The sequence below is a fragment of the Rhinoderma darwinii genome, chromosome 5 (genome assembly GCF_050947455.1).
Source record: "Rhinoderma darwinii isolate aRhiDar2 chromosome 5, aRhiDar2.hap1, whole genome shotgun sequence".
NCBI classification, from domain to species: Eukaryota; Metazoa; Chordata; class Amphibia; order Anura; family Rhinodermatidae; genus Rhinoderma; species Rhinoderma darwinii.
In genome coordinates, this window is record NC_134691.1 from 39,755,489 (window position 1) to 39,782,279 (window position 26,791).

Sequence of the window (26,791 nt, forward strand, 5' to 3'; positions counted from 1 at the left end):
TCTGAGACTGACTCCAGCTTCCACCACTCAGGGTGGCAGGCTTAGGAGTAGGAGAGCCTATCGCAGCCTGGCCAGACTCAGCTAGCTCCCGCCCTCTGTCTATTTATACCTGCCTTTCCTTTTCCTCCTTGCTTGTGATTCTTTCCGTGTGGTTTCCTGGCCCAGCTACAGCTCCTAACAATTTGATCCTGCTCCATACTGACCCTGGCTTACTGACTACTCTTCTGCTCTGCGTTTGGTACCTCGTGCTCTCCTGGTTTGACTCGGCTCGTTCACCACTCTGTTGCTCACGGTGTTGCCATGGGCAACTGCCCCTTTCCCTTTGCTTTATATTCCCTTGTATGTTTGTCTTGTGCAGCGCTGCCCAGTTGTACCCCGTCGCCTAGGGCGGGTCGTTGCAAGTAGGCAGGGACAGAGTGGCGGGTAGATTAGGGCTCACTTGTCCGTTTCCCTACCCCTATCATTACAACTATACTGTATTTTATAATGTCTTTTTTTTATTATACACTTTTTATGCATTATTATATATATCCAAAAATTGTAATAGGTTTTAGATTTGTTTTCTATTTATTGTACCTTTTTCCTGTTTATATATCTAAGATCATGTACTCACAATTTGTAATTTTATTCGTTTAGCTAAAAGGGATAACTAGGTTATGTCAAAACTATATGTCACTATAAACAGATGACACTTTATTGAAACTATTTTATTTAAACTATTTATTACTAATCAAATTTTTTAAGATAGTATTGAAGTCACTTTTTTTGATATAGGCATACATAGTCGCACAGATATATTTTCAAGCGTTTAAAAAACCACACCCTATATTTAGACTTCCATCCAGTGTTACACATATAATTAATTATAAACCCTGACCTCTGACCAATGAGTTTCCTTCCACGAGCTCCGGCCAGCTAAGAAAGGTACAATGAGGATTGCTTTTAGTCATTGTGTTTTTAGCCTGAGGAAGAGACCGGTTCCGTCTTGAAACGCGTTGCTTTATTACTTTAAAACACGTTAAATAAACGAAAAAAAACGTTATAATACGGACTACCTCCCTTTCTTTACCATTCAATCTCATCATATGGAAATTTGAGGAAACATCCAAGGTTATTCACAGAGGAACGGCGCCACGAAAGGGGATTTCATTTTTCTTTTCACTTTGGATCACCATTGCAAGCAACGCCTTTTTGAAAAATTTAGACCCCTGACCCCTGTGCTACAAGCTGAGCCCGCTGGGTGGGTCTGAACCCAGGGAAAAACTGAATGGAGAGGAGGCCACACACGTTCAAGGATCTCTACATTGAAGTCTATGGGAGTTATAAGGAAATAATTGAGTAAGTCCTGAGTGGCCATCTTTCCATTCGGTATCGCCTGGATGTGGACTTGGCTTGTAAAACGGTGGTCAGAGGAAACCCTTGCCATCGATAGGTTGGGGTCATAGAGGTTGGAGCCCGATTATCAGACATTTATGTCATATTCTGTGGATATGCCATAAATGTCTAAAGTTTAATTGTTCTGAGACCTTAAACAAGAAAATGAATGCTGGGAGATTTCAGCTCAGAGGCCTGCAGAGTAGTGAATGCAGCTCAGCTTTTAATGTATATTTATTCTATATGTAAACTGTAAAATGGTGTTCAAAGGTGGAGAGACCCTTTAAAGATGATGCAGTAGAACCAGTGTTATATTATTGTCATATATTTAATGGGGACCAAAAATGGCTACTTGCCGCAAGTACAAACTAAAACCGAACATATAAGTTAGTATTAATAAACTAAGTGTCTTTATAGACTCTAATGCAGCAGTGCCCAATATGTCAATGCAGCAGAGCTGAGTTGGTTATTTGGTACAACCCAGTGTGATATTCCAAATTGTCACCTGTGTTTTCTTTATAGGACTGTAGGTAATCCTAATGCATCTATACTACTCACAGTGAGCAAAAGTGACAGTTAAATAACAAATTAAGCTCTGCTACATCTGTACTGTCATCGCTCATATATAAACCCTGTACTGCAAATTTGATAGACGGGGAATTTGCATATGCCAAACTGACACGTCTCTTTCATATATTGCAAACAAATTCCTAAAAAACGTGGCGTTCTCTTCTTTAATTGACTCTCATGATGATTTGTAGAGAACGTAAAGGGAGAAAAAAAAAATCAAACGTAGAGCAATGATTACACAAAATTTTGGAGTTTGATCAGGAGGTTGGAAAATTTGTCTTATAACTTGCCCGTAAATCGGAATAGTTGAAATGAAGGCCCTGATACTATAACGGCTCTATATATTCTCAAAATATTGGATTCTCAGTGGATAAAATTGGCATTAAGGAGACGAGCAACACGACAGACAATAAAAGAAAGAGGAAGATCGCAGCCAATGGAATTGGACAACCTAAATCGGAGACAACACTACATGACAGAACAGGGATCCAGGCTCGGTGGAACAGATAGGAGCCTATAATACAACAGCAGAAGATAGAAAATATAATAAATAAAAACCAACATAATGGAAAATCTAAAGCTGATGACAATATAATGGAATAACACAGACAATAACAGGAACACTATACAGAATAGTGGATGTGATGACCATATCAATAGATCATATAAATCCATTGAAATAGAATATCAGAGGTTAGTTATTGTAGATGATGGGCCCTTTACAGAACAAATGTATTGTGATTTTTTTACCTATCTGGTTTTTGTTTTAGGCTGTGTTCACATCTGCGTTGGCGTCTCCGTTACGAGCCTCCGTCGCAGATTCCGTCAAAAATATCTAAAAAAATAATAATTGTGCAGCATGCTGTGCAATTTTTCCTGGTAAAGGAGAAAGGCCTGGCGGAACCCATTAAAGTCAATGGAGTCTGTTCGGCGCCGTTGGTGACAAATCTATCACATCATCGAATTCCAGTTTTCTGCACCTTTAACAGAAAAGTAAATGGAATTCCTAGCGCAGATGAGAACAGAGCCTTACATAGCGCTATGGGTTGCCCCATCGTGACCCCAGACGAAGACGTTAACAAATAGAGCATCAGGTGTGGTGGGTGAGATCTGGTATGGCTACAGAGTTCAGTTGTTATTGCACTTTGTACTTATTTATGATCTTTTATTGGCTTGCTGGACTTGTGATATTTTTAACTGTATCCTTTTTATACTCCTGACATGTATTATATCTGATATCAGTAAGAAGAGGTTATGCTCACCCACCTCTAAATTTTGCATTGGTTCTCTTTTTATTGTTCCCCTCGTCCTCCTTTTAATTATGTATTTTAAAAAAATTATGTTTTTATTATCTAAAAAATACTTGTGGTCTAGTGCTAATTTCTTTGCCTCGATGGTTGTTGTCATGGTGGATCTGGCCTGTCCATTTATCGATATACATGGTCGGCCATTGATTTGAATGGCTGACATGTAATATTATGTTGTGTGGCAAGACGCGGCTTTCACTGGTGATAAGAACTGATCACCGGACGTTAGAGGGAGAAGACAGACCAGCTGTGATCAGCTGATCACCGATCCGGCTTCCATTTCAAAAGGTAGTTTTCATGATACAGCCCCTTTAAGGATGATCTACCAAACAGGACTAAACTATCAGAACTTGTCTAGAGCTCCAACTTCCCCAAAAATACTATTGGACACTATGGACAACCACGGTTTAGTAGACAGGCCCCCTGACGACTATCTGATTGTAGTGGTTCCTGTTGATGGGACTCCTTGATTAACTGTTAATGCCTGGAGTATTGATCTATGCAACAGTTCTTGACTCTGGCAAATAGATCATATGGAAAGGGTTCTGACAGGTGTAGAATCATTTACTATTCAATTCCAAGTGATTGAAGGGGTTTTCTGGGATTTAGGTTCAAAATTTAAAATAAATGGCAATATGTTAACCAAATCCGGTCCATTCCCCGGCATCGGTCATGTTAACCCCGCGCAGTTCCTATTGTCTCTCTTTGTATGCTAAGCAGAAAATTACCACAGCACTGGACCACAAGTGGGTGCACGCCTCAATAGGACCGGATCCGTGGTCCCCAATATCAGATAGACAAAATAGACGAGGAGACAGCACTTCCAAAATATGTCAGCTTTTTAATAGACATGCTTGAGAAAAGTCCTGCTGGACTGAAACGTCGCACGGGTGATTAAAAAGCTGACATATTTTGGAAGTGCTGTCTCCTCGTCTATTTTGTCTCTTTGTATGCTGACATGATGTCCATAGTACTCACATGTCATGTGATCACCGTCCATAGTGTTATCGATACTGAGGCCAGAGGTCACCATGGTCGCCATGCTCACCTGACATGTTGTCACTATAGGCGTCACATCAGAGCACATACAGAGGGACAGCAGGAATTTTGAAGACGCACAAGACTGGCAGTGGGGACCAGAGCGCAATTGATTTTTAAATCCCAAAAGACCCCTTTCACTTACTATAACTGCAGGAGGGGTATTATTTATTTACAAGCTCATCCATAAAGGTGCCCATGCTCATTAGATGTACATTTGCTGAACTCTCGATATTGGCAGGATCGGCCGACCATCTAATGTGTGTTGAGGTGTGAAGACTTTCCCCGTCAGAGGAAACAGGGATCGGGCATGTTGCGTTTCAACCTGCCCGATCCTTTGTTTCCACGGGAGATAAGATGTCGCCAGAGTTGTCTGGCAGAGGCTTATTCCCCTCAACGTACCTATCGTGCATGTGTATGGGGAGGTTAGGAGGAATAGCCGTCAGCCAAACAAGCGTATATAACCACCTAAGGTCTCATGCACACAAACGTGTTTTTGTGGCCACAATTCACCCGCAAATCATTTGTATGGGCCCATGCACACGACCGTGGTTTCCACAGTCCGTGCATTGACCGGGAGCCCGGACTGCAAAAAGATAGGACATGTCATTATACGGGCCGTATTTGCGGACCGGGCTCATTGAAATCAATGTGTGCACGGTCCGGGATTTGTGGGCTGTGCACACGGCTACGGTCGTGTGTGAGGCTTTAAAGTTGTAGATATGTCCACTGTGGCTGACATGTAAACATAGTATATACATGGAGATGGAGGAATCAATGTTTTACCTTATTTTAGAACATGTCCCCTTTAAATGCTTCATAAACTACCTGCTTTTTAAAGTTTAAAATAACCAGGAAATAATCTGGTACACTTTGGAGAGTGGGAGTAATTATTACCATCCAACAGCTCTGCATTATTCTACTAAATTGCTCCAAAATGTGACTCCTAACCTTTTATTTGCATATATCAAGTAACTATTTGTGTCATATGGCTCCGTGCTACACTAAGGTGCACGCTGAATCGGTAAGAATAAGGAAAAGATGGATGCACCACGCATCTTTAATGTTCCTCCTCTGTAGTCTGACGTGATGGATGTGTTCTCACTGAATGCAATGTTAGAATGAAATGCATTAACTTAAAGGGGTTGTCCAGAATTAGAAAAACATGGCTTCTGTCTTCTAGAAACAGCACCACACCTGTCCACAGGTTGTGTGTGGTATTGCAGCAGAGCCCCATTCACTTCAATGGAGCAGAGCCAATAACAAAACACAACCCATGGACACGTGGGCACTATTTAAAAAAAAAAAAAGAAGCCATGTTTTACTAAACCTGGACAACCCCTTTTAAGGAGTATTTAGGGACTTACATTGACGGCTTATCCTTAGGTTTAGGAGTCTCACAGAACAGCAGAAAGAGGGAGAAGAACGGACTGGAGTGCCATGGCCACTTCACTGCAGTACCTGATACAGCGACACAATCGCCCATATAGCTGTGAACGTCAGCCCATTCAAGTGAACAGGGTAAGCTGCAGTACCAGGCGCAGCAGTATGGACGGATGTGTCGCTGGGACTTGTGCTACAGTGATCCAGCTTTTGAGCTCCAGTTAGTTGATAACTGGAGGTCCCAGGGGTGAGACCCCCACCAATCCCACATTGATGTCCTTTCCTATGGCCATCAATATATAATCACAGAAAATTATTTTAAAAGCCCAACTCCACCAGAATGATTGTCTATTTGTGGATTCTGAAGCATTCTGCAGGTTGTACTACTTCAGGTTGCCTAACATCCACATGTCTCCCTGTCTCGGTGACCACCATTTCAGAAGATAAATGATGTTGTGACAGGAAGTTCTGTTTGCTATACAAGACACTGCCATTGTGTATTGCACAGGCTTGTTTTAGGTCCTCCTACTCAGACAACAAGCATGAGATCATTTTAGGTGGAAAAAAAGCAAGAGTACGAATAATTGTAAGTTATGTGTTATTTGTGTATTGGCCAGGAGGGTCACAGGAGAAGACATTGTGCATCAAAGAAAGATAGGCTTTAAGTATTCTACTCCAGTCTTAGACTCTAAGGATCAATTCAACAGCTGGGTCCCACTAAATGGGTATACTTAGCTGCCACTAGGTAGTGACCTACATATATAGTATCTTGAGCTTCTTGCTTTGGGTACACCATATGCAATAACGGAATATGAATAATGAGGCGTTATTCTAGTGACATTGAAAATACATACTGGATGTATAATATATATCTATATATATATCTATATATATATATATATATATATATATATATATATATATATATATATATAATACCTCATAATCAGCTCACCTGGATGGTCTGGAGAGACTGTCCTCCCCCTGCTACTAGATAGACCACAGAATCTCTCTGATGTCTCATCTCTTCCTATAATCAACAATCTATCTATCAAAATTAAACAAAACGTGTATACAGGTCCAAGGAAGCCTAAGACTGCAAAACAATACAATATCCAAAAATGGCGACAGCACTCTGCAAACACTAATGCCACCTAAACACTATAAATAAATATGCATTACTTCTGAATCTACTTACAATACTGACTTTCTTGATGCACATTTTGATCAAATTGTGTGAGCCCACCTGCCACGAAAAGGCGACCTCTATAAGGTGGTGCCCTATGCTGCTCGTACCCTCAAGCAGCGTAGGGACCCACCTTATAGAGGTCGCCTTGTCGTGGCAGGTGGGTTCATACAATTTGATCAAAATGTGCGCTAAGAACCTAACTACTGTAAGTAGATTCAGAAACAATGCATATTTATTTATTTATAGTGTTTAGGTGGCATTAGTGTTCGCAGAGTGCTGTCGCCATTTTTGGATATTGTATTGTGTGCGGCTTCCTTGCACCTCTACACATGTTTTGGTTCATTTTGTTGGAATGTGCTTCTCAAATCTTGTTGTCTCTTATGTATTGCATATATATGTGGGGTCAGTGATTGCCTTCATTGTTAATCTTGCACTCCTCCCATTCTGCCCTGGGTGATTTTAATTAGTTTAATGCTGGTTCCTACCATCCCCAGGTATATGTAGGCTTAGTCCCAGTTCTGGGGCACGAGCAGCGTAGGAGCCCACCTTATAGAGGTCGCCGTGTCGTGGCAGGTGGGCTCACATGATTGGATCAAAATGTGCGCTAAGAACCTCCCTATTGTAAGTAGATTCAGAAGCAATGCATATTTATTTATAGTGTTTAGCTGGAATTAGTGTTCGCAGAGTGCGGTCACCATTTTTGGATATTGTATCTATCTATCTACAGTATCTAATCTATCTATCCATCTTTATGTAGTATCTATCTATATATATATATATATATATATATATATATATATATATATATATATATACACGCAATCTATTCATTTATATCTATTAATCTATCGCATTTAAAGGAGAAATTCACCCAAAAGATGGCAAAATAGTGTTGCATGGAGGATTCAGTGATAACCAACAGCCCATCCACATTTTTAACTTACCTGGTGAGCCACGACTAAGATTGCCAAGGGTCTCCTCTCCCTTCTGGCTAACTCTGCAGCTGTCCTCTTCACAACATGAAGTTACATAAAGAGAAGGGCTATCATACCAAAGTTCTACTCCCTGTTGTCTCCTAACAGGAACCTAATCAGCAAAGTGTTGGAGAGTCCTAAAAATTCCAAACCCTGATCAATAAGCTGGCAACAGTGTCCTTCAAGAGTTGTGTAGACCAGCTATTCTGCTTCTTCTCATTTGTCCCAACTCTTAATGACCGCATAAAATTTTTAAAAATATATATTTTTATACGTTATATGGAGCAATTGCCTATAGTGTACTATGGGTACAACCTCCATAGTACACACATATTCCTAGACAGTTTCACCCCTTCTTCCTTTAAAATTCTTGGTCTAATAGACAAGAATGAAGTCCACGAATAACCGCACACATTTAGGCCTCGTGCACATGGTCGTATTACAGATCCGTGCTACTTCGACTGTATGGCACCTTACTGTCCCTCTGTATGCCAATTTCATATGGAGTCTCATGGAATTTGTTTTCTGATGGATTCGGTACAAATCCGACAAACATTTTTGTAGCATGCGCTATTGTATATATATAGTATACCATATGTACAGAGCATTGCTTCTAGGACAGAATAGCTTTGTACACAAGGGCACCGATTGCGCGGCGGCACATGGAGTTCCGTATGGCTCTGTACTACGGAGCTGTACTGGAATTAGTGTGCCGCTATACACGCACTTTGTTGTGTGCCGCTATACAGGCACTTTGTTGTGTGCATGAGGCTAAAATCTTAAAAAATAGCTCCAAGGAGATTCAAAAATGTTTCACACCTAAACAATACTTAGGGGAGCACCGGCTGTTTATTAATTTTTCGTACATTTTCTTTCTAATGCAGCTAGAAAACTTGTTTCATACTGAGTCAAAGTCTGAATATCATTGTATGGGGTAATTAACGGGGCGCGTATATTTTGTGTAACCATAGCTGCTTCATTAGCTCAGGACTTCACAAGTTCATGCTCCATGCAGATTCCACATACAGAGAGAACACATTAAGAAGACAAACACGGATGTCATGGCTCCACAAACGCTAAAAGCAAAAAAATAAACTGAACGGAGAGCAACACGCTACAACGCAAACCACACAAAAACACTATGATAACAAATGAAAAGGACGGACATGACATGAGAGTGAAAGGGAAAAAAGAAAAACAACTTTTCTGTACAAACAGACCCAATTTTTACATTTGTATTTACTTGTTTTAAATATATTTTATATAGTGACTTGTACCGGTTAATGTGGGATTTACGCTAAAAATCAGCCAAATCAACTGCATCCTTAATGGCAATAAAGCTTGCTGAATGGAGAAGATATCGCATTCTAGAATATGCAGTGAGATGAAAAGGAAATTTCTCCGTACCTGGCAATTCTCATTCTTGCATTGCCAACAATCGGCAATACAAGAATGTGCTGTTTTTGAATTCTTGCATTCTTTCTATTTTTTTTTTACATGATATTTTTGTTTTGTTTTTATATATTTTTGGTTTTGTTTTTCTTTTCTGCACCTTAAGAAATACTACAGTGTCTAGAACACAGGACGGAGCTCATTCAAAGACAGCAGATGCAGCTCTCGGCTGCCAGCTAGGGCCAAAAATGTGCAGAGTGGCTCGATGTTGGCAGATGGCTGCGACGTCATACTGCAGTCTTCGAATAAGCCCCCTGTCTCGTTGTAAAAAATGTTTTAATTAAATGAGTGACAGAGAGCAAACGAAGACCAAATGAGCAGATCCAAATGCAGGCTTCCACAATGTCAGTACCTTCTCACTATGGCTATGCTCCTCGTTAAGGGTGGTGCTACTACACGTATCTACCCCAGAGTCTTTTATCTGAGGCTCTGACCATTCCAAATCCTCTTCCAATGAGTGGGCTCCAAAGCACACCATTTTCTTTTGTCTTTCAGACAAGGTGTTAGAATCCGACAAAACTGCCTGCTCACTAGTTTTTCTTTTTCCCCTTTGACTGTCCCCTACAAGTGTGGGATAAAAAAAGGATATATATATAAAATAAAGGAAAAAAAAAAACATGCATAGGTATAAATAAAAGAAAAAAACAAAACAAAGGGAGGTGTGGATGGTGAAGGAAACTGAATGTTAGGGCCCCACATGTCTCACCAAAGACATTGGGGATGCCTCGCTGCTGTGCCAAGATGTGTGCTCCATCCAATACTCCATGTCACCTGTGAGGGTCAGACAGAGAAGATAGAGCGGTAAAGGAAAGATGAGGAGAGATCAGGCAAAGGCAAAACATGACAGTTCGATTATTGCTCTGTGTTGGGTTCCGATTCTTGGGTTTTTCCTTTGAGGTATACATTGAATTTTTTATTGCCACAATACCCTCTGAGCAAGGAAAAATATCATAATACATTAAAAGACTTAAAACATATTACATATATAAGCATAGTATATTATAGTATATTGTAACAGCCAATAATACATAAGACTTCACAAATGTTGTCAAATTCTTCAAATCAAAAATAATCATTGTAAGAAAACTGTGACCATTTGTATAACGTTATTTCAACATCAGTTCTCAGGGTTGATGTGATCATTTGCAATCATTAGCCCTTCTGCACACTCAGCACTGACACTTCTAGTCAATTTTCAGCTTGTTCTGCGTACACTGTTGGTCGGCTCAGCAATCATCTAATTTTCATGATATGGTAGGATAATAACACCTCTATTATAAAGATGGAGGTAGATAACACAGGATCGCACCATGGACAATAGGTGATTGGGCGAGCTCACTACCCCCTTCCCTACACAGCGACTACTGCACGTATCACAAAGCATGCTCACTACACTCTCCCATAGAAGTCCGTGAGTTGTTTAATAACTTCATTTCCTTAGGTCCAGTCGCCTGCTGTAAAATAAGATGGCTGCCCCCATAATCATGTACAGAAAATAGAACAAAAAATATACAATCAGAAAATAAAACATATTTGAAAAGAAAGTATAAAGGCCCACATTTACTAGGACTGACGTATTTTATTTTGAAAAGAGATATAATAAATATCAAGCAGGCATATATTTCAACTAGAAAATTGCACCATTTTCTCTTAATTTACTTTGTAAATCAAGCCTAAAATACATCCCCCTGGAGACCATGCACTCTTTTCTCATCACTTTCAAATGTGATGAGAGATGAGAAAAATCACAAATTTGTGCAACTATTTGCTGAATTTTATGCCAAAATCTATCATAATCTGATTTGTAAATGTGGGCCTATGATTCAAGATAGATTTTTTTGAATAAATAAAAAAATTTATTGATTTATTCACTTTAACGGTATGGTCTGACATAGCGGGTATTACCGGCAAAATCATGTAGCCATTGGCCACAGCAAGTCAGCATAGATTCAGCCAAGTGCGGCCAACACTACGTCGGACCGTAGCCTTAGGGTGAGTGCACACAGGGCAGATACACTGCATAAGAGTTCACAGCATATCCATCCTGAAAGCCACAGAGAATTCCGCCAGAAAAGAAAGCACCAAATTGTGGTGCAGTTTTTCTGGCGGAATCTCGGCTGTAGTCCATGTGACCGCTGCAGCCTTTGATTAGCTGGTGCAGTCACGTGGGATGAATCATCATCCCAGGAGGCCGGGCTGCACTCAAAACAGAGGATCGGGTCGCTATGACAATGCCCAGTGGTAAGTATGAACGTTTTTATTATTTTTAAACCAAAAAATTTTGTTTTTATCTGAATTGCAATGTTTGCGAAGGAATTGCATCTTTTCCTCCACAAAAATCGAAACATTTGCCTATTTGTTGTAGGTTTTACCCCCATTAAATTCCAATGTGAAAACCCGCTACAGAAGAGCAGCGATTCCGCAGCATAAATTTACATGATGCGGATTTAAAAACGCACCACAGGTCGATTTATGAACAGTTTCTCGGCTGATTTTTGTGTGTGGATGAGAATTTTTCATAAAATCCGCAGTGTTGCGCTGGGTGTGTTTCCCTACTCTAAAGGGGTTACAGCTTCATTTATGTATAATGAGGTTCTGCAGCTTTCTAATATACAATGGGGGGGATTTGATAAGATTGACGTTTTATATGCCAATCTTAACACTTTCCCACCGCACGCATTTTCGTTTTCGTTTTTTCCTCCCCACCTTCCAAAAGCCATTACTTTTAATTTTTCATCAATATAGCCATATGAGGACTTTTTTGCGGGACGAGTTGTATATTTTCATGGAACCATTTATTGTACCATATAATGTAGTGGGAAACTGGTATAAAAATATTTGTGGACTCCAGGAAAAAACTGCGATTCCTCCATCTTTTTTAATTTTTTTACGCCGTTCACCGTGCGGTAAAAACGACATGTTATCTTTATTTTGAAGGTCAATTAGATTACGGCGGTACCAAATCTATATAGCTTTTTTATGTTTTACTACTTTTATAAGGAAAAAACTGATTGTTAAAAATGAAATTTCAGTTTTGTCGCAATATTCTGAGGGCCATAACTTTTTTATTTTTCCGTCGATTGAGCGGTATAAGGGATTATTTTTTGAGGGACAAGCTGTAGATTCTATTGGTACATTTTGGGGTACAAGAGACTTTTTATTCCATTTTTTGTAGGAGATGAAGTGACCCAAAAGCAGCAATTCTGGCGTTTTTATTTTTTACGAAGTTCACCGTGCGGACTAAATAATGATATAATGTAATAGTTCAGACTTTTACGGAAGAGTCTACACCAATTATGTTCATTTTTTCGTTTTTTACATGAGGGAAAATGGGAAAAGTTTTTTTTTTTAACTTTTAAATCTTTTATAAATTTATTTATTAAAAAAACATTATTTTACTGTTTTTTACTTGAACTTGAACCAGCGATCGTTGGAACGCTTGGATGATATACTGCAATACTAATGTATTGCACAGTATTTGGTGGCACTGACACTCTCCTATGAAGCCCTGCTGGAGTACAAAGATGGCAGACCTGGGGGCCCCCAGGCTGCCATGCCAACCAATGGCACCATACAATCGCGTCACGTCTATATTGACCGCAGCATTTAACGGGTTAAATGAGTGGGATCGAGCTCGAGCGGGATCCCGCTTGTTACACTGAAGTGTTGGCTGTAACACATAGCGGACACGCTCGTTCTATTGAGTGGGCTCAGTCCGTGAGCTCGCTCCATACACCCCCACTCGACGTGCGCCGTATATATACGGCAGATGTCGAGAAGGGGTTAATATACAGATCGCTGAAGTTAGATGCAACTCTTATTAAATTAGGCGCATGTGTGTCCGTGAGCCAGAAAGTCAAATCAACGCCAGCTACGAGCTAGAGAAGATTTGCGCTGTAATTTAGGAAACTTTCCAGAGTTTATTGTGTTTATGTCAATTCCCTCATTGTGTTATTTTTTTTATTATTTCACATATGGGAGGCGCCCAGACACATTACATTATCTGTCAATTCCGCCGAAATTGGCACATTCAGATGCTGTTAATCTCATGAATAGTCATCACACTATTTGCAGGGTTTCCTCGGGGAACTTCAGTTTCCTACCAAACTCCAAAAATATGTAGGTAAATTCATTGCTTATTAAATTAGCCAAGGTGTGCAAGTTGCATTAGGAACAGATGAATATGCTGGTCCAACAAAATAACAAAAAAATTATAATAAAGTAAAAGAAATGTAAAAAAAAATATCCTTGCAGCACCACCACAGGAGAAATGAAGCATTACACAGTTTATAATGAACTCAATGAACTTGCTGGGTCCTCCAGAATGAGAAAAGCACATGGTAGTCACTGGCTAATAGATTAGGGTCCTGAACGGGGTAGCCCCTTCTATGGACTTAAAATTCCCTAGTTGGGTATTTTAAATGGGGTTCCTAAACCAGGCAACCCCTTTAATGTAACTATAAATATAAACCTGTTATACCCGGCATCCTACAAAGAATTCATCAGTTCTCCTTTAATGCTGAATGTTTGGGATGATCCACACCTGGGGCTGAATGATGATTTACTGTGATGTAGTCATTTTACTAATAATGTCTCTTAATTAATGCTTCCCCCTTACAGTATATATTTACAGTCAGCACTTGTACGCGGCTTCCTCATGGGACCAATGTCTAATATACACTGAACAAGTTTGCGTTTAAAAGCTTTACATGTTCAACATGAAAGTGTTTAGGAATTCAGCAGCACGGCGCAGGAACGCTGGGTGTCAGGGATGTCGGGGAAATATACACACAACAAATCCTTGAATTACGTAAGAACCCTCTGGGACACGGCGGTTTTTCCCTTTAAACTTTGTTCTGCTTACTTATTAGGAAAAAAGGAAAAGCTAAGAGCTTATTTTCATCTTCACAGCAAATTTAATATAGGCACAATTTTCCCAAATAGTCTCAGTGCTTCCATCCTCTTTTTCTCATGGCACATTCAATGCTTATCTTTGAGCATAAGATAATATGTAATAATACTGTCATAGGCTCCAGAAAGTGCAAGTCTTTGAAAATGGTTCAATTTGTGATAAAAATTTCAACATGGCGCATGTGGTATACAAAATTTGGCGCATCTCCATACTTATTCCTCTTTCTTACTCTATCTATCTATCTATCTATCTATCTATCTCATATCTATCTATCTATCTATCTATCTATCTATCTATCTATCATCTATCTATTTACAGTGGATAAAAAAAATCTACACACCCATACAAAATCAGTACAAGATTAATCATTTCAGAACTTTTTCCACCTGTACAATTCCATTGAAAAACAAACTGAAATCATTTAGAGGAAAAAAAATAAAATGTGGTTGCATAAGTGTGAATACCCTCTTATAATTGGGGATGTGGTTGCGTTCAGAATTAGCCAATTACATTTAAACTCAGGTTAGATAGTAGTCAGTACAAAGCTGCCATTATTTAAAGTGATTCTGAGTAACCCCATAAAGTTCAGCTGTTCTACTAGGATTTTCCTGACATTTTCTTTGTTGCACATGACAGCAAAAGCCATGGTCCGTAAAGAGCTTACAACACATCAAAGGGATCTGATTGTTAGAAGGCATCAGTCAGGAGAAGGGTACCAAAGAATTTCCAAGGCATTAGATATACCATCGAACACAGTGAAGACAGTCATCAAGAAGTAGATAACAATTTGGCACAACCGTAACATTACCAAGAACTGGACGTCCCTCAAAACTTGATGAAAAGACAAGACGAAAATTGGTCCAGGAGGCTACCAAGAGGCCTACTGTAACATTAAAGGAGCTGCAGGACTTTCTGGCAGGTACTGGTTGTGTAGTGCATGTGACAACAATCTCCCATATTCTTCATATGTCTGGGCTGTGGGGTAGGGTGGCAAGACGGAAGCCTTTTCTAACAAAGAAAAACATCCAAGCCCGGCTATGTTTTGCAAAGACCTAAATCAAGTCTGCCAAAAGCATGTGGGAAAACATGTTATGGCCTGATGGGACCAAGGTTGAACTTTTTGGACATAATTCCAAAAAGTATGTTTGTCATAAAAAGCCAACACTGCACATCACCAAAAGACCACCATCCCCACAGTGAAGCATGGTGGAGGCAGCATTATGGAGCACGGTGGAGGCAGCATTATGGAGCACGGTGGAGGCAGCATTATGGAGCACGGTGGAGGCAGCATTATGGAGCACGGTGGAGGCAGCATTATGGAGCACGGTGGGGGCAGCATTATGGAGCACGGTGGAGGCAGCATTATGGAGCACGGTGGGGGCAGCATTATGGAGCACGGTGGAGGCAGCATTATGGAGCACGGTGGAGGCAGCATTATGGAGCACGGTGGAGGCAGCATTATGGAGCACGGTGGAGGCAGCATTATGGAGCATGATGGGGGCAGCATTATGGAGCACGGTGGAGGCAGCATTATGGAGCATGGTGGAGGCAGCATTATGGAGCACGGTGGAGGCAGCATTATGGAGCACGGTGGAGGCAGCATTATGGAGCACGGTGGAGGCAGCATTATGGAGCACGGTGGAGGCAGCATTATGGAGCACGGTGGGGGCAGCATTATGGAGCACGGTGGAGGCAGCATTATGGAGCACGGTGGAGGCAGCATTATGGAGCACGGTGGGGGCAGCATTATGGAGCACGGTGGGGCCAGCATTATGGAGCACGGTGGGGGCAGCATTATGGAGCACGGTGGAGGCAGCATTATGGAGCACGGTGGAGGCAGCATTATGGAGCACGATGGGGCAGCATTATGGAGCACGGTGGAGGCAGCATTATGGAGCACGATGGGGCCAGCATTATGGAGCACGGTGGAGGCAGCATTATGGAGCACGGTGGAGGCAGCGTTATGGAGCACGGTGGAGGCAGCGTTATGGAGCACGGTGGAGGCAGCGTTATGGAGCACGGTGGAGGCAGCGTTATGGAGCACGGTGGAGGCAGCGTTATGGAGCATGGTGGAGGCAGCATTAAGGAGCACGGTGGAGGCAGTATTATGGAGCACGGTGGAGGCAGTATTATGGAGCATGGTGGAGGCAGCATTATGCAGCACGGTGGAGGCAGCATTATGGAGCACGGTGGGGGCAGCGTTATGGCGCATGGTGGAGGCAGCGTTATGGAGCACAGTGGAGGCAGCGTTATGGAGCACGGTGGAGGCAGCATTATGGAGCATGGTGGAGGCAGCATTATGGAGCATGGTAGAGGCAGTATTATGGAGCATGGTGGAGGCAGCATTATGCAGCACGGTGGAGGCAGCATTATGGAGCACGGTGGGGGCAGCATTATGGCGCATGGTGGAGGCAGCATTATGGAGCACGGTGGAGGCAGCGTTATGGAGCACGGTGGAGGCAGCATTATGGAGCATGGTGGAGGCAGCATTATGGAGCATGGTGGAGGCAGTATTATGGAGCATGGTGGAGGCAGCATTATGCAGCACGGTGGAGGCAGCATTATGGAGCACGGTGGGGGCAGCATTATGGCGCATTGTGGAGGCAGCGTTATGGAGTACGGTGGAGGCAGCATTATGGAGCACGGTGGAGGCAGCATTATGGAGCATGGTGGAGGCAGCATTATGGCGCACGGTGGAGGCAGCATTATGGAGCACGGTGGAGGCAGCATTATGGAGCACGCTGGAGGCAGCATTATGGAGCACGCTGGAGGCAGCATTATGGAGCATGGTGGAGGCAGCATTATGGAGCACGGTGGGGGCAGCATTATGTTTGGGGTTGTTTTTCTGCAACTGGAACTGTGGCTATGGTCAAGATGGAGGGAATTATGAACAGTTCCAAATATCAGTCAATATTGGCACAAAACCTGCAGCCTCTGCTAAAAAGCTGAAGATGAAGAGGAATTTCACCTTTCAGCACGACAACGACCCAAAGCGGAACCTCCAAATCAGCAAAAGAATGGCGCCACCAGAAGAAGATCAAAGTTTTGGAATGGCCCGGCCAGAGCCCAGACCTGAATCCCATTGAAAATCTGTGGGGGGACCTAAGAGGGCTGGATACAGGAGATTCCCTCGCAATCTGACAGGTTTGGAGCGCTTTTGCAAGGAAGAGGGGGCAACAATTACCAAGTCAAGATGTGCCATGCTGATAGACTTCTACTCGAAAAGACTGAATGCTGTCATAAAGTCAAAGGGGAATTCAACACCAGTATTAGTTTAAGGCTATGTTCACACTGAGTTTTTTGCAGGCGGAACTTCTGCCTCAAAATTCAGTTTGGAAGTTTGAGGCAGATTTTCCTTTCCCTGCACGCCGATTTTCGCAGTGTTTTTCGCCCGCGGCCGTTGAGCACCGCGGGCACAAAACGCCGCGAAATACGCTTTCTCTGCCTCCCATTGAAGTCAATGGGAGGTCAGAGGTATAAACGCGCGAAGATAGGGCATGTCGCTTCTTTCTCCCGCGAGACGGTTTTACCGCTCACGGGAAAAAGACGCCTCCGCCTCCCATTGAAATCTACGGGAGGCATTTTCGGGCCGTTTTTGACGAGTTTTGCGGCGCGGTTTCCGCGTAAAAAAACTCCATGTGAACATCCTAAGGGTGTGCATATTTATACAACCACATTATTTATGTTCTTTATTTTTATACCCTAAAAGATTTCAGTTTGTTTTTCAATGGAATTGTACAGATTATAGGTGACATCAAAGGTGGAAAAACTTTCTGAAATTATGAATGTTGTGCTAATTTTGTAACATGACAAAAACTGGGGTGTGTAGACTTTTTAAATCCACTGTATCTATCTATCTATCTATCTATCTATCTATCTATCTATATCATATCTATCTCATATCTATCATATCTATCTCATATCTATCTCATATCTATCTATCTCATATCTATCTATCTATCTCATATCTATCTATCTATCTCATATCTATCTATCTATCTCATATCTATCTATCTATCTCATATCTATCTATCTATCTCATATCTATCTATCTATCTATCTATCTATCTATCTATCTATCTATCTATCTATCTATCTATCTATCTATCTCATATCTATCTATCTCATATCTATCTATCTCATATCTATCTATCTCATATCTATCTATCTATCTATCTATCTATCTATCTATCTATCTATCTATCTATCTATCTATCTATCTATCTATCTATCTATCTATCTATCTATCTATCTATCTATCTAAGCCAAAGAAAGCAGCACTATACAAAAATAACAGTAATAGGGTGCATGCCTCAGGACCTAAACCTCTGGTCCTCCTAGATCCACATATACCATACAATAGGCAGCACTCCAAGCGATTCCAGTGGAAAAAAAGTAATACTTTACTCACCCACCTTTGTGCAACGTTTTTGCCCTCATGCAGGTGCCTTTCTAAAGACCATCTATCTGTCTCATATCAATCAATCTATCCCATGAACACCATTGTATTAATTGCACTATATTTTGTTTTGCAGAATTAACCATATGATAACCAGATGTAAACGCCACACGACACATTTCCGCTAGTGTTGTAAATTTGTGATTAATAAAAAATAATAATAATAATTATAGTGGATGTTCGTTTGGGCTTAAAAGGCTTTTCTCACGACAGACAACCCATTTTCAGATACAAGCTGCCCTGGCAATCACTGCAGGTCTGACTCCCAACACTACCGCCAAGCAGTTCATTTTCCCAGGGAGGACACGGATGGCCAGGTATTTTCCTTGTAGTGGCCTCTGCAGAAGAAATGTGATATAATAAATGGCTGTCCATGTAAACCATGTAAGTCCATAAGTTCATGACATACTGTATATGTTCAACGGATGCCATAATAGTCTATGGATGACGAATACCACTGTTAGGCCTCCAACACAGCCTACATTTAACATATACGTCAAGAGCTTTTCCTGGCATATGTGTCAAACTTAGGCCAAAAACGTGATGTGAATGGAGCCTACAATGCATCATCTGAACAGTAAGTATCTGAGGAAGTACAAAAATGTGCCTTTAGAAGTACAGGCATCACGTTGTGTTAGTGCAACGCCATCTGGTGGCCATAATTAAAGAAAAATAGGCTTCAGTTCTCTAACATCATATTTCCCTCTGTTTGAAAAAAGTGTTAGAGGGCGAACCTAGGTCTGGACCTTCAAAATTCTCCTAAATGACGCAGGCCCCAATACTCTAGAGAGCATTAGGACCCCCCCTCAAAAAAAAAAAAAAAAGGGCCTACTTATATGAGTTGTTTTTATTGCACTGTGGCCTTTTTCACAATAATGGCGCGGTTTTGCTACGATTACGTAAAATATTTCTAAAGGGATCTCCATCCTTTGGAGAAGAATCTGATACAATAAGAAGATCAATAAGCAGGGGTGTCATCATAGGGGGTTCAGAGGTAGAAGTTGCACCTGGTGCTTGTGGGTGCTCAAAGGCCCCTCCGCCACCTAAGACACCAGTAATATAAATGGTACATTGTAGATGGAGGAACCCGTTAAAGATTTTGCATTGGGGTCCATGTTATGCCTCTGCCAATGAGGGTTCTGAGAAATTGACCCCATTATTTTTCAAATGGGGGTAAATAGGAATTGAAAAATAACCATTTGCTAGAGAAAAGCCCAGTGTGAAGAAGCACCATCAAATTTGATCTGCTGTAAAATGTACGAAGCTGGTTTAGTAAATGGTCAAAGTTAATGTACGCGGTGAATGTTGTCCCTTCGGTGTCTTGCAATTTTCTGCCTCCTCGTGATCGGATTTTCAGTGGCGACACAATGTAATTGGCTGTAACATTTCTTTTTCTGGGAAGGCAGATTTTCTGAACACTACAGCTTACATGAAAGGTATTTGGTAGACTGGATTTTGCGGTCTATCATTTCCTGTTCACTTGTGTTGACCTCATTCAGTCAACTTAGCTAAACCAGACACCATTTCACATCTTTTTCCTCTGAAACCGAAAATTAAGAGAAATTAAATGAAAATCAGTCAGTTCATTTTGTGTAAGATGGGTTTTTGAAAAAAAAAATTGCTCAGATCCATAGCTTTGTTGACGTATAAAAGTAGTTATAGAATCAGCAGACCAAATCCACGTTCATTTTATAAATATTTATTATATATTTGTACTATAGGATATGCCATAAATGCCTGATAGGCATGGGTCCCACCTACTGTATTAGGAGAACGGGGATCCACTGACCACTGTTCCCAGATTCCCAGTTGCCACATTCTCCATATATTTCAATGGAGAGGTGGCCGCACATTGAAGTCTAATGAAGTTACGGAAAGAGCGCTGCTTGCTCGGCTTCTACCGTAACTCCCATAAACTTCAATGTAGAGCAGCCACCTTGCCGTTTAAGTGTGGCGAATGTGGCAGCCAGGAATCGGCTAACACAGGTCAACGGAGCCCTTTCTCCCCATAGGTGGGACCCACACCTATCAGGCATCTATGACATCCCCTGTGGATATCCCATAATGGCTAAGATGGCTTTATTATTTCTGCAGCCCATTAAATGAATGGGAATTGACCGGTGAGTAGGTCTTCACACATTACTATACATGTGGATTTCGGAGCAAGGAAATGTAAAAAGATATATTGGATTGGTTGAAATTACATCCCATAAATAGGATAACAACCCAAATCCAAGTAAGTTTGCATACAGAACATCAACATATAGCGGACAGTCCCTATAGATATATCCTCCACCACTTGATATTAAAAGCTCTCATCTGGAGTTGCAACTCGAAATTAAATCTAATTTCTGGTCAACAAAAAAAGCCTCCGATGCGTTTTCATTATGAAGCAAAGTTTCTGAGGCCAAGTTCATGGGGTCTTGAAAAGCCCCAAATAATCCCTACAAAACTTCCCTACATTTTAAATCAACATTTTTTTCCCAATAAATTAACAAACAACCCGAATATTTGGCAGGTGAGCAACAAGGACCAAACAAACTCTTAAGGTACCTGTCCGATTAACCATAAGACGATGATAAGGAGGCATCAACACCTCCATATTGCCGGAACACTTCATCTATGGGAAAGGATGGCCTTAGGGGTTGGTAGCCTATGCCATTGCTGAAAAGGGTGCCACTGGGCCTCATGATCTAGGTACCCAGAACTTGCAGCGCTGATGCACACTTTGTGCCTGAGCCTATGGAAAGGCAGGTGGGCACCTAAAGGCAATGTTATTTGGGTGCCATATGGTGAATGCTGGTATTTAGGCGCTGTATGGTATAGTTATTTGCACACTGAATAATTGTATTATTTGGATACTAAATGGTGCACCATAAGGGGGGGTTATCAAAGGAAGGTACTGCACAGAGCACTTTCCAACCTAAAACAGGCCCTGTCTATGGGCCGACAGTCCGTGATGCTCACAAGAAAGGCTTTACTATTATTTTCTATGAATTGCTTTGCTATTTCCAGCATGTACTGTTACGCATCTATAAATTTAAATGTACTGAAGGCAAGTGTAAAATAAAGTTATATTATAATCCTGTTCAGTGGTCACGTCGTCTTGGGTTAGCTCACTACATCTGTCTAGATTACAGGTCTGAACATGGGAAAATGCACATACGTTTCAGGAAAATGGTCCTGTATATAACATTCACGCCTATTGATGTAGAGAGAATAAAGAAAACATAAAAAGGTCGTTTAAGACAAATCACTGCAATATCACAGACGTGTTATGTGAGCAGGGACGTAACTATAGGCTAAAGTCACACCAGGTCTAATGGGGCCCAATGGCCCTTTTATCCAAGGGTGTTTATATTATAGAGGCAGACCTCTATGGATGCAGCCGATATGGGGCCCTTGGAGAGAGGAGACCAAGCCCTGGTTGGGCCTATACCCTTTGCTACTGGGTGGCAAGGACCTGTGCAGGACTCCCTTCTCCAGAGGAACTAATTTGTTAGCAACAAAAGAGTTGGGGAATTAGTCTAAGGGTCATGGAAAGGTGGTGAAGGGGGAAATAAACACCAGGTCTTGGGTGGTAAACCCAGCACTATAATGGTAGGCCCTCATTTGGTGTTTGCTCATTTAATTTACTATTTATTTCCCGTTGCTCATAAAGCGGCAACATATTCTGCAGCACTGTACGGAGATTGTCACCACTCACATCAGTCTCTGTCCCCAACGTGGCTCACAATCTAATTCCCCCTATCTCAGACTCACACGTACAGACTAGGATTCATTTCATAGGAAACCAGTTTATGGAGTGTGGGAGGAAACCAGAAGTGACTGGAAAAAACATCGGGAAAACATAAAAGCCATACAGATGTTACCCTTGGTTAGATTTAAACCTGGGACCCCAGTGCTAACCACTGAGCCCCCGTGTAGCTCCAGGAGCCCGGCTCTCCTATGTACACCACTGCCTCTACCACATAGGAAAGCACCAGTACTATACAGGGTGGGCCATTTTATGGATACACCTAAATAAAATGGGAATGGTTGGTGATATTAACTTCCTGTTTGTGGCACATTAGTATATGGGAGGGGGGAAACTTTTCAAGCTGGGTGTTGACCATGGTGGCCATTTTGAAGTCGGCCATTTTGTATCAAACTTTAGTTTTTTCAATGGGAAGAGGGTCATGTGACACATCAAACTTATCAAGAATTTGCTTCTGCGGTGTTGCTATCAGTGTGTGAAGAGTGGGAGAAGAGGGTTGCATTGACAATCCAACACAATGGGCAGCACTTTGAACACATTTTATAAGTGGTCAGAAACTTGTAAATAACTCATGAAAGAATAAAGTAACGTTAAAACCAAGCACACCATTGTTTTTCTTGTGAAATTCTCGATAAGTTTGATGTGTCACATGACCCTCTTCCCATTGAAAAAACTAAAGTTGGATACAAAATGGCCGACTTCAAAATGGCCACCATGGTCAACACCCAGCTTGAAAAGTTTCCCCCCTCCCATATACTAATGTGCCACAAACAGGAAGTTAATATCACCAACCATTCCCATTTTATTTAGGTGTATCCATATAAATGGCCCACCCTGTAGATGGCACAAGATGGTTGGAACCCTGGTATGGTTATGCCTACGTGTATATAGGAGAACCTACTGCAGGTGAACCTTACTTTGAGGATGACCAACTTGTCCACAGTTTTGAGAACTCTAAATGCCTAGCCTTACAACCAAGAGTGCCCCCTTCCCCCAGGTAATGGTGAGGAGGGCAATAAACTTATATCAACAGCTCTGGGTATGAAATATACTCAATTAGTTGTATTTTCCCTTTAGATACACAGCGGTAAAGTTGTCTTTGGGTGGATGACCTAGAAGACATTTCATTGTATGCCCTCAGATACATTGCATCACGCTGCTAAAATTTTGGATCAAGAAAAATACATCTGGGAACAATAAAAACAGCGCATAGCAATATAACAATGTGTTATTTGTAGTTTTACATAGGACTGCTAGTAAAAGTACTGCATTATGTTTTCGCAGAGCGTTGTAGCGGCATCATATTTCATAGCGCTATTGGCAAATTGTAATCACTTACTAATCAGTCCATCTAATTTCCCTATCTCACACTTATACATACTCAGGGCTTATTCACATGAACGTTGTATACATCCATGTGACGGCCATTAAAACAACGGCCGTCACACGGACACATGTATTTCAATGGGGCTGTTCACATGGCGTTATTTTAACATGTCCTATTAACATGTCCTATTTTCTTCAGTTTTCACAGATCTCTCGATAGATTCAAGTCATTGAGGTATCCGTGAAAACAAGACCCGCAGTTTTTCACGTCCGAGTTTGCACTCGTTTGCGTGAATAAGCCCTTAGGAGAAGACATCTGACCCTGGGACCCCCACCAATCAGCAGAATGGGTCTGAGATGTAGTATCAGGCACAGCCGCATGTAGGGATGAGCCAATGTGCCTGTGTAAGAAATAAAGGGGCTGAAGCGACAACTCCATTTTGTTGTTCGGTGAGAGTGCCACTGATTCCCTTGGGGCAAAGATTTAGTGTGGCGCTCCCCCACATACCTGCTTATCTACAACTTATCTATATTTGTGCGCCCCCCCCATAACATGTAAGGTAACTATACCAGAACCAAAAACTAATTTTGACCCCCAAACTAGACCCCAAATCAATTCAGATCATAGACCAGACGCGAAAACAAATTCCTACTCCAGAACAGACCTTAAAATAAATCCAGACCTCAGACCAAACCCTTAAATAAATATAGACTTCAGACTAGACCCCTAACTTATGTTAAGACCCCAGATCCCTAAATAAATTTCGGACCCTAGACCCCTAAATTAATTTCAGAACCCAGACCAGACCCCTAATTTAATTTCAGACCACAGATCACGCCCTCTATATAACTTATGACCCCAGACCAGACCTCCTAAATGTATTCTGACCCCAGACCAGACCCCCCAAATATATTCTGACTCCGTACCCTAAATTAATTCTGACCCCAGATCAGAAAACAAAAAACAGACCCCTGAGCAGATCATATACTTCCGCTCCCCGCTCCCGACTTCTCAGGTCCGGGCTCCGCTGCACTGAGTCCTGATGCTGTTGAGCATCAGGGCATTGTCTGCGTCGCGCACACTATGTTCTAATGCCGGATGGCGTCAGGACCAAGTGCAGGGGCTCCTAAAGCTAAAGAGCAGGGCGTAGGAGCGACGAGAGTAAGTATATGATCTGCTCAGGAGTCTGATTTTTATTTGTCTGATCGGGGGTATACAGGCCATTATCTACTGGATTAATCCAATAGATAATTGCCAATTATTATTATTTTTTTTTAACTATGGAGGTGCCCCTGCTTTAGCCCCTCCGCATTCTTCGCCCAGGGCAAGTGTCCAGGAGTAGGATCACGGTCCATCAAGTCATAATTGATATGTAATTTTTAATTAAGGTGATTATAGAGACTTTACAAAATAACTGGCAAGTCCAAAAATGAAATAAAATGTCCAGAGCCAAATAATTGGTGTGTAATTGAAATCTTTGAGTTGAGACGTGGTCCTCGGTGTGTGGCCTGTATTCAGCGAGAAAACGCTGGCTCTTCTGCAAGAAACATGTCTCCTGCAGCTTTTCTGAAACACTGGCATAAATTAAATTAACCAAAATGCCTGTCGACTGGTTGATTTTCTGCTCTACCAGCCATCCACGAGCATTGCCAAGAGCCAAAGGGTTTAAGTGACAGTACCGGGAAAAGATTTCAGCTGTACAGACTGTTCTGCTATTAGAAAGCAAATGAAAAATGATATGAGATTATGTGCACATTATAAACATCTGTATCCAAGACGTTCCACCAAATACAGTCTACAAAACTGGCAGAAATACAGAATACGGTTCAATCTACTCTACTGGAGTCTCGAACGCTGGTCAGCAATTAAGGTTCGTAGGATTCTGACTGGTTTAAATGGAGAATTCCACATTTTTCGAAGTATATCTTCATGGCGTGAGGACTTCTAACATTGTGATCAGTGGTGGACATGGAAGAAAAGGGGCACCCATAGCAGTGATTGAACTGGGCCCCCATTATGGTGCAGGTTTTTTGCCAACCAGGACCGGAGGGCTTATTGTTTATTTCCCCCACCAACACTTTTTAATGACCCATGGGCCAATTGTTTGCTAACGCTGCAGAGGGGAGTCTTTTTTAGGTTCTCACCACCCAATAGCAAAGGGAACAGGACCAACCAGGGCTGAGCCCCCTCCCCAAAAGGGCCCACATCGCAGCTGTATTATATGCCTCTATGGATAAACTCAGGAGTCAGGTACCCAATCACCCTCTGTAGTCGCAAACTGTGAGGTTTGTTCTTTAAAGAAGCACTCCAGGGATTTTTTTTCCGCCCCATACCTCCATTTGCAGATGTAGTGTGATGTAGACATGTGTATTGATTAGCCTGGTGCTTTATTTCACGAGACGCCGCACTGTTCTGGGCCGCCGTGGGGTTACGTGATACACATATCCCTAAATTATGTTCGATCAATAGTGTTTGGGTTTTTCCCCCCGAAAATAAGAGTTGTCAACAAATAAATGTAGTATAACAAGTATGAAAAAGTCATGTTGTGGTGGGATGTAAAGAACCAAGAACCAAGATGTCCTCCACTAAATGCGTTGCCCCCTTAAGGCAGATGGGATTTGCACGTCATCACTTCCAATTATAAATTCCAAGCAAATCCAAAGCATGTGCTGCATTTCTCATTTTAGGACAGCGGTTGGCGCTCATTATTTTTACCGCTGTGATTATTTGATAAATGAATCTGGAAATCTAGGCTGTATTTGTGCTATATATACCAGCAGTTGCAGATGTATAGTTGGGTGTATTTACATGGGACGGTTGTATGCCGCGCAGTAAAAAACTGCATGAAAAGCATATTTTACTGCAGTTTTGCATTAAGATTTTTAGCCGCATGGTTTTTGCAGGTAAAACGTGTGTTTAAAGTTTTTCACTTATAAAAACTGCCAAGCCAAAAAGCATATTGCAAAACCACGTCAATATGGGGTTAAACTACGGCACACTTCCAACCAATGTAAATACGCTTTGTGATAAAAGTAACAACATTGCAAAA

General features: G+C 41.6%; 1 protein-coding gene across 47 annotated transcripts in view; it reads right to left on the reverse strand.

Annotated features, from left to right (window-relative positions):
* Positions 1-26,791, reverse strand: part of RIMS2 (regulating synaptic membrane exocytosis 2) — a 583,792-nt gene that overhangs the window by 264,801 nt on the left and 292,200 nt on the right. For 31 of the 47 annotated variants that reach the window (XM_075825887.1, XM_075825888.1, XM_075825841.1 and 28 more), the window contains one exon: positions 9,640-9,848. In XM_075825887.1, coding sequence (XP_075682002.1) covers positions 9,640-9,848 — 209 coding nt within the window. Of the gene's footprint in view, positions 1-9,639; positions 9,849-9,993; positions 10,059-26,791 lie in introns of all 47 variants that reach the window. The other 16 variants (XM_075825858.1, XM_075825865.1, XM_075825874.1 and 13 more) reach the window with 1 other exon arrangement.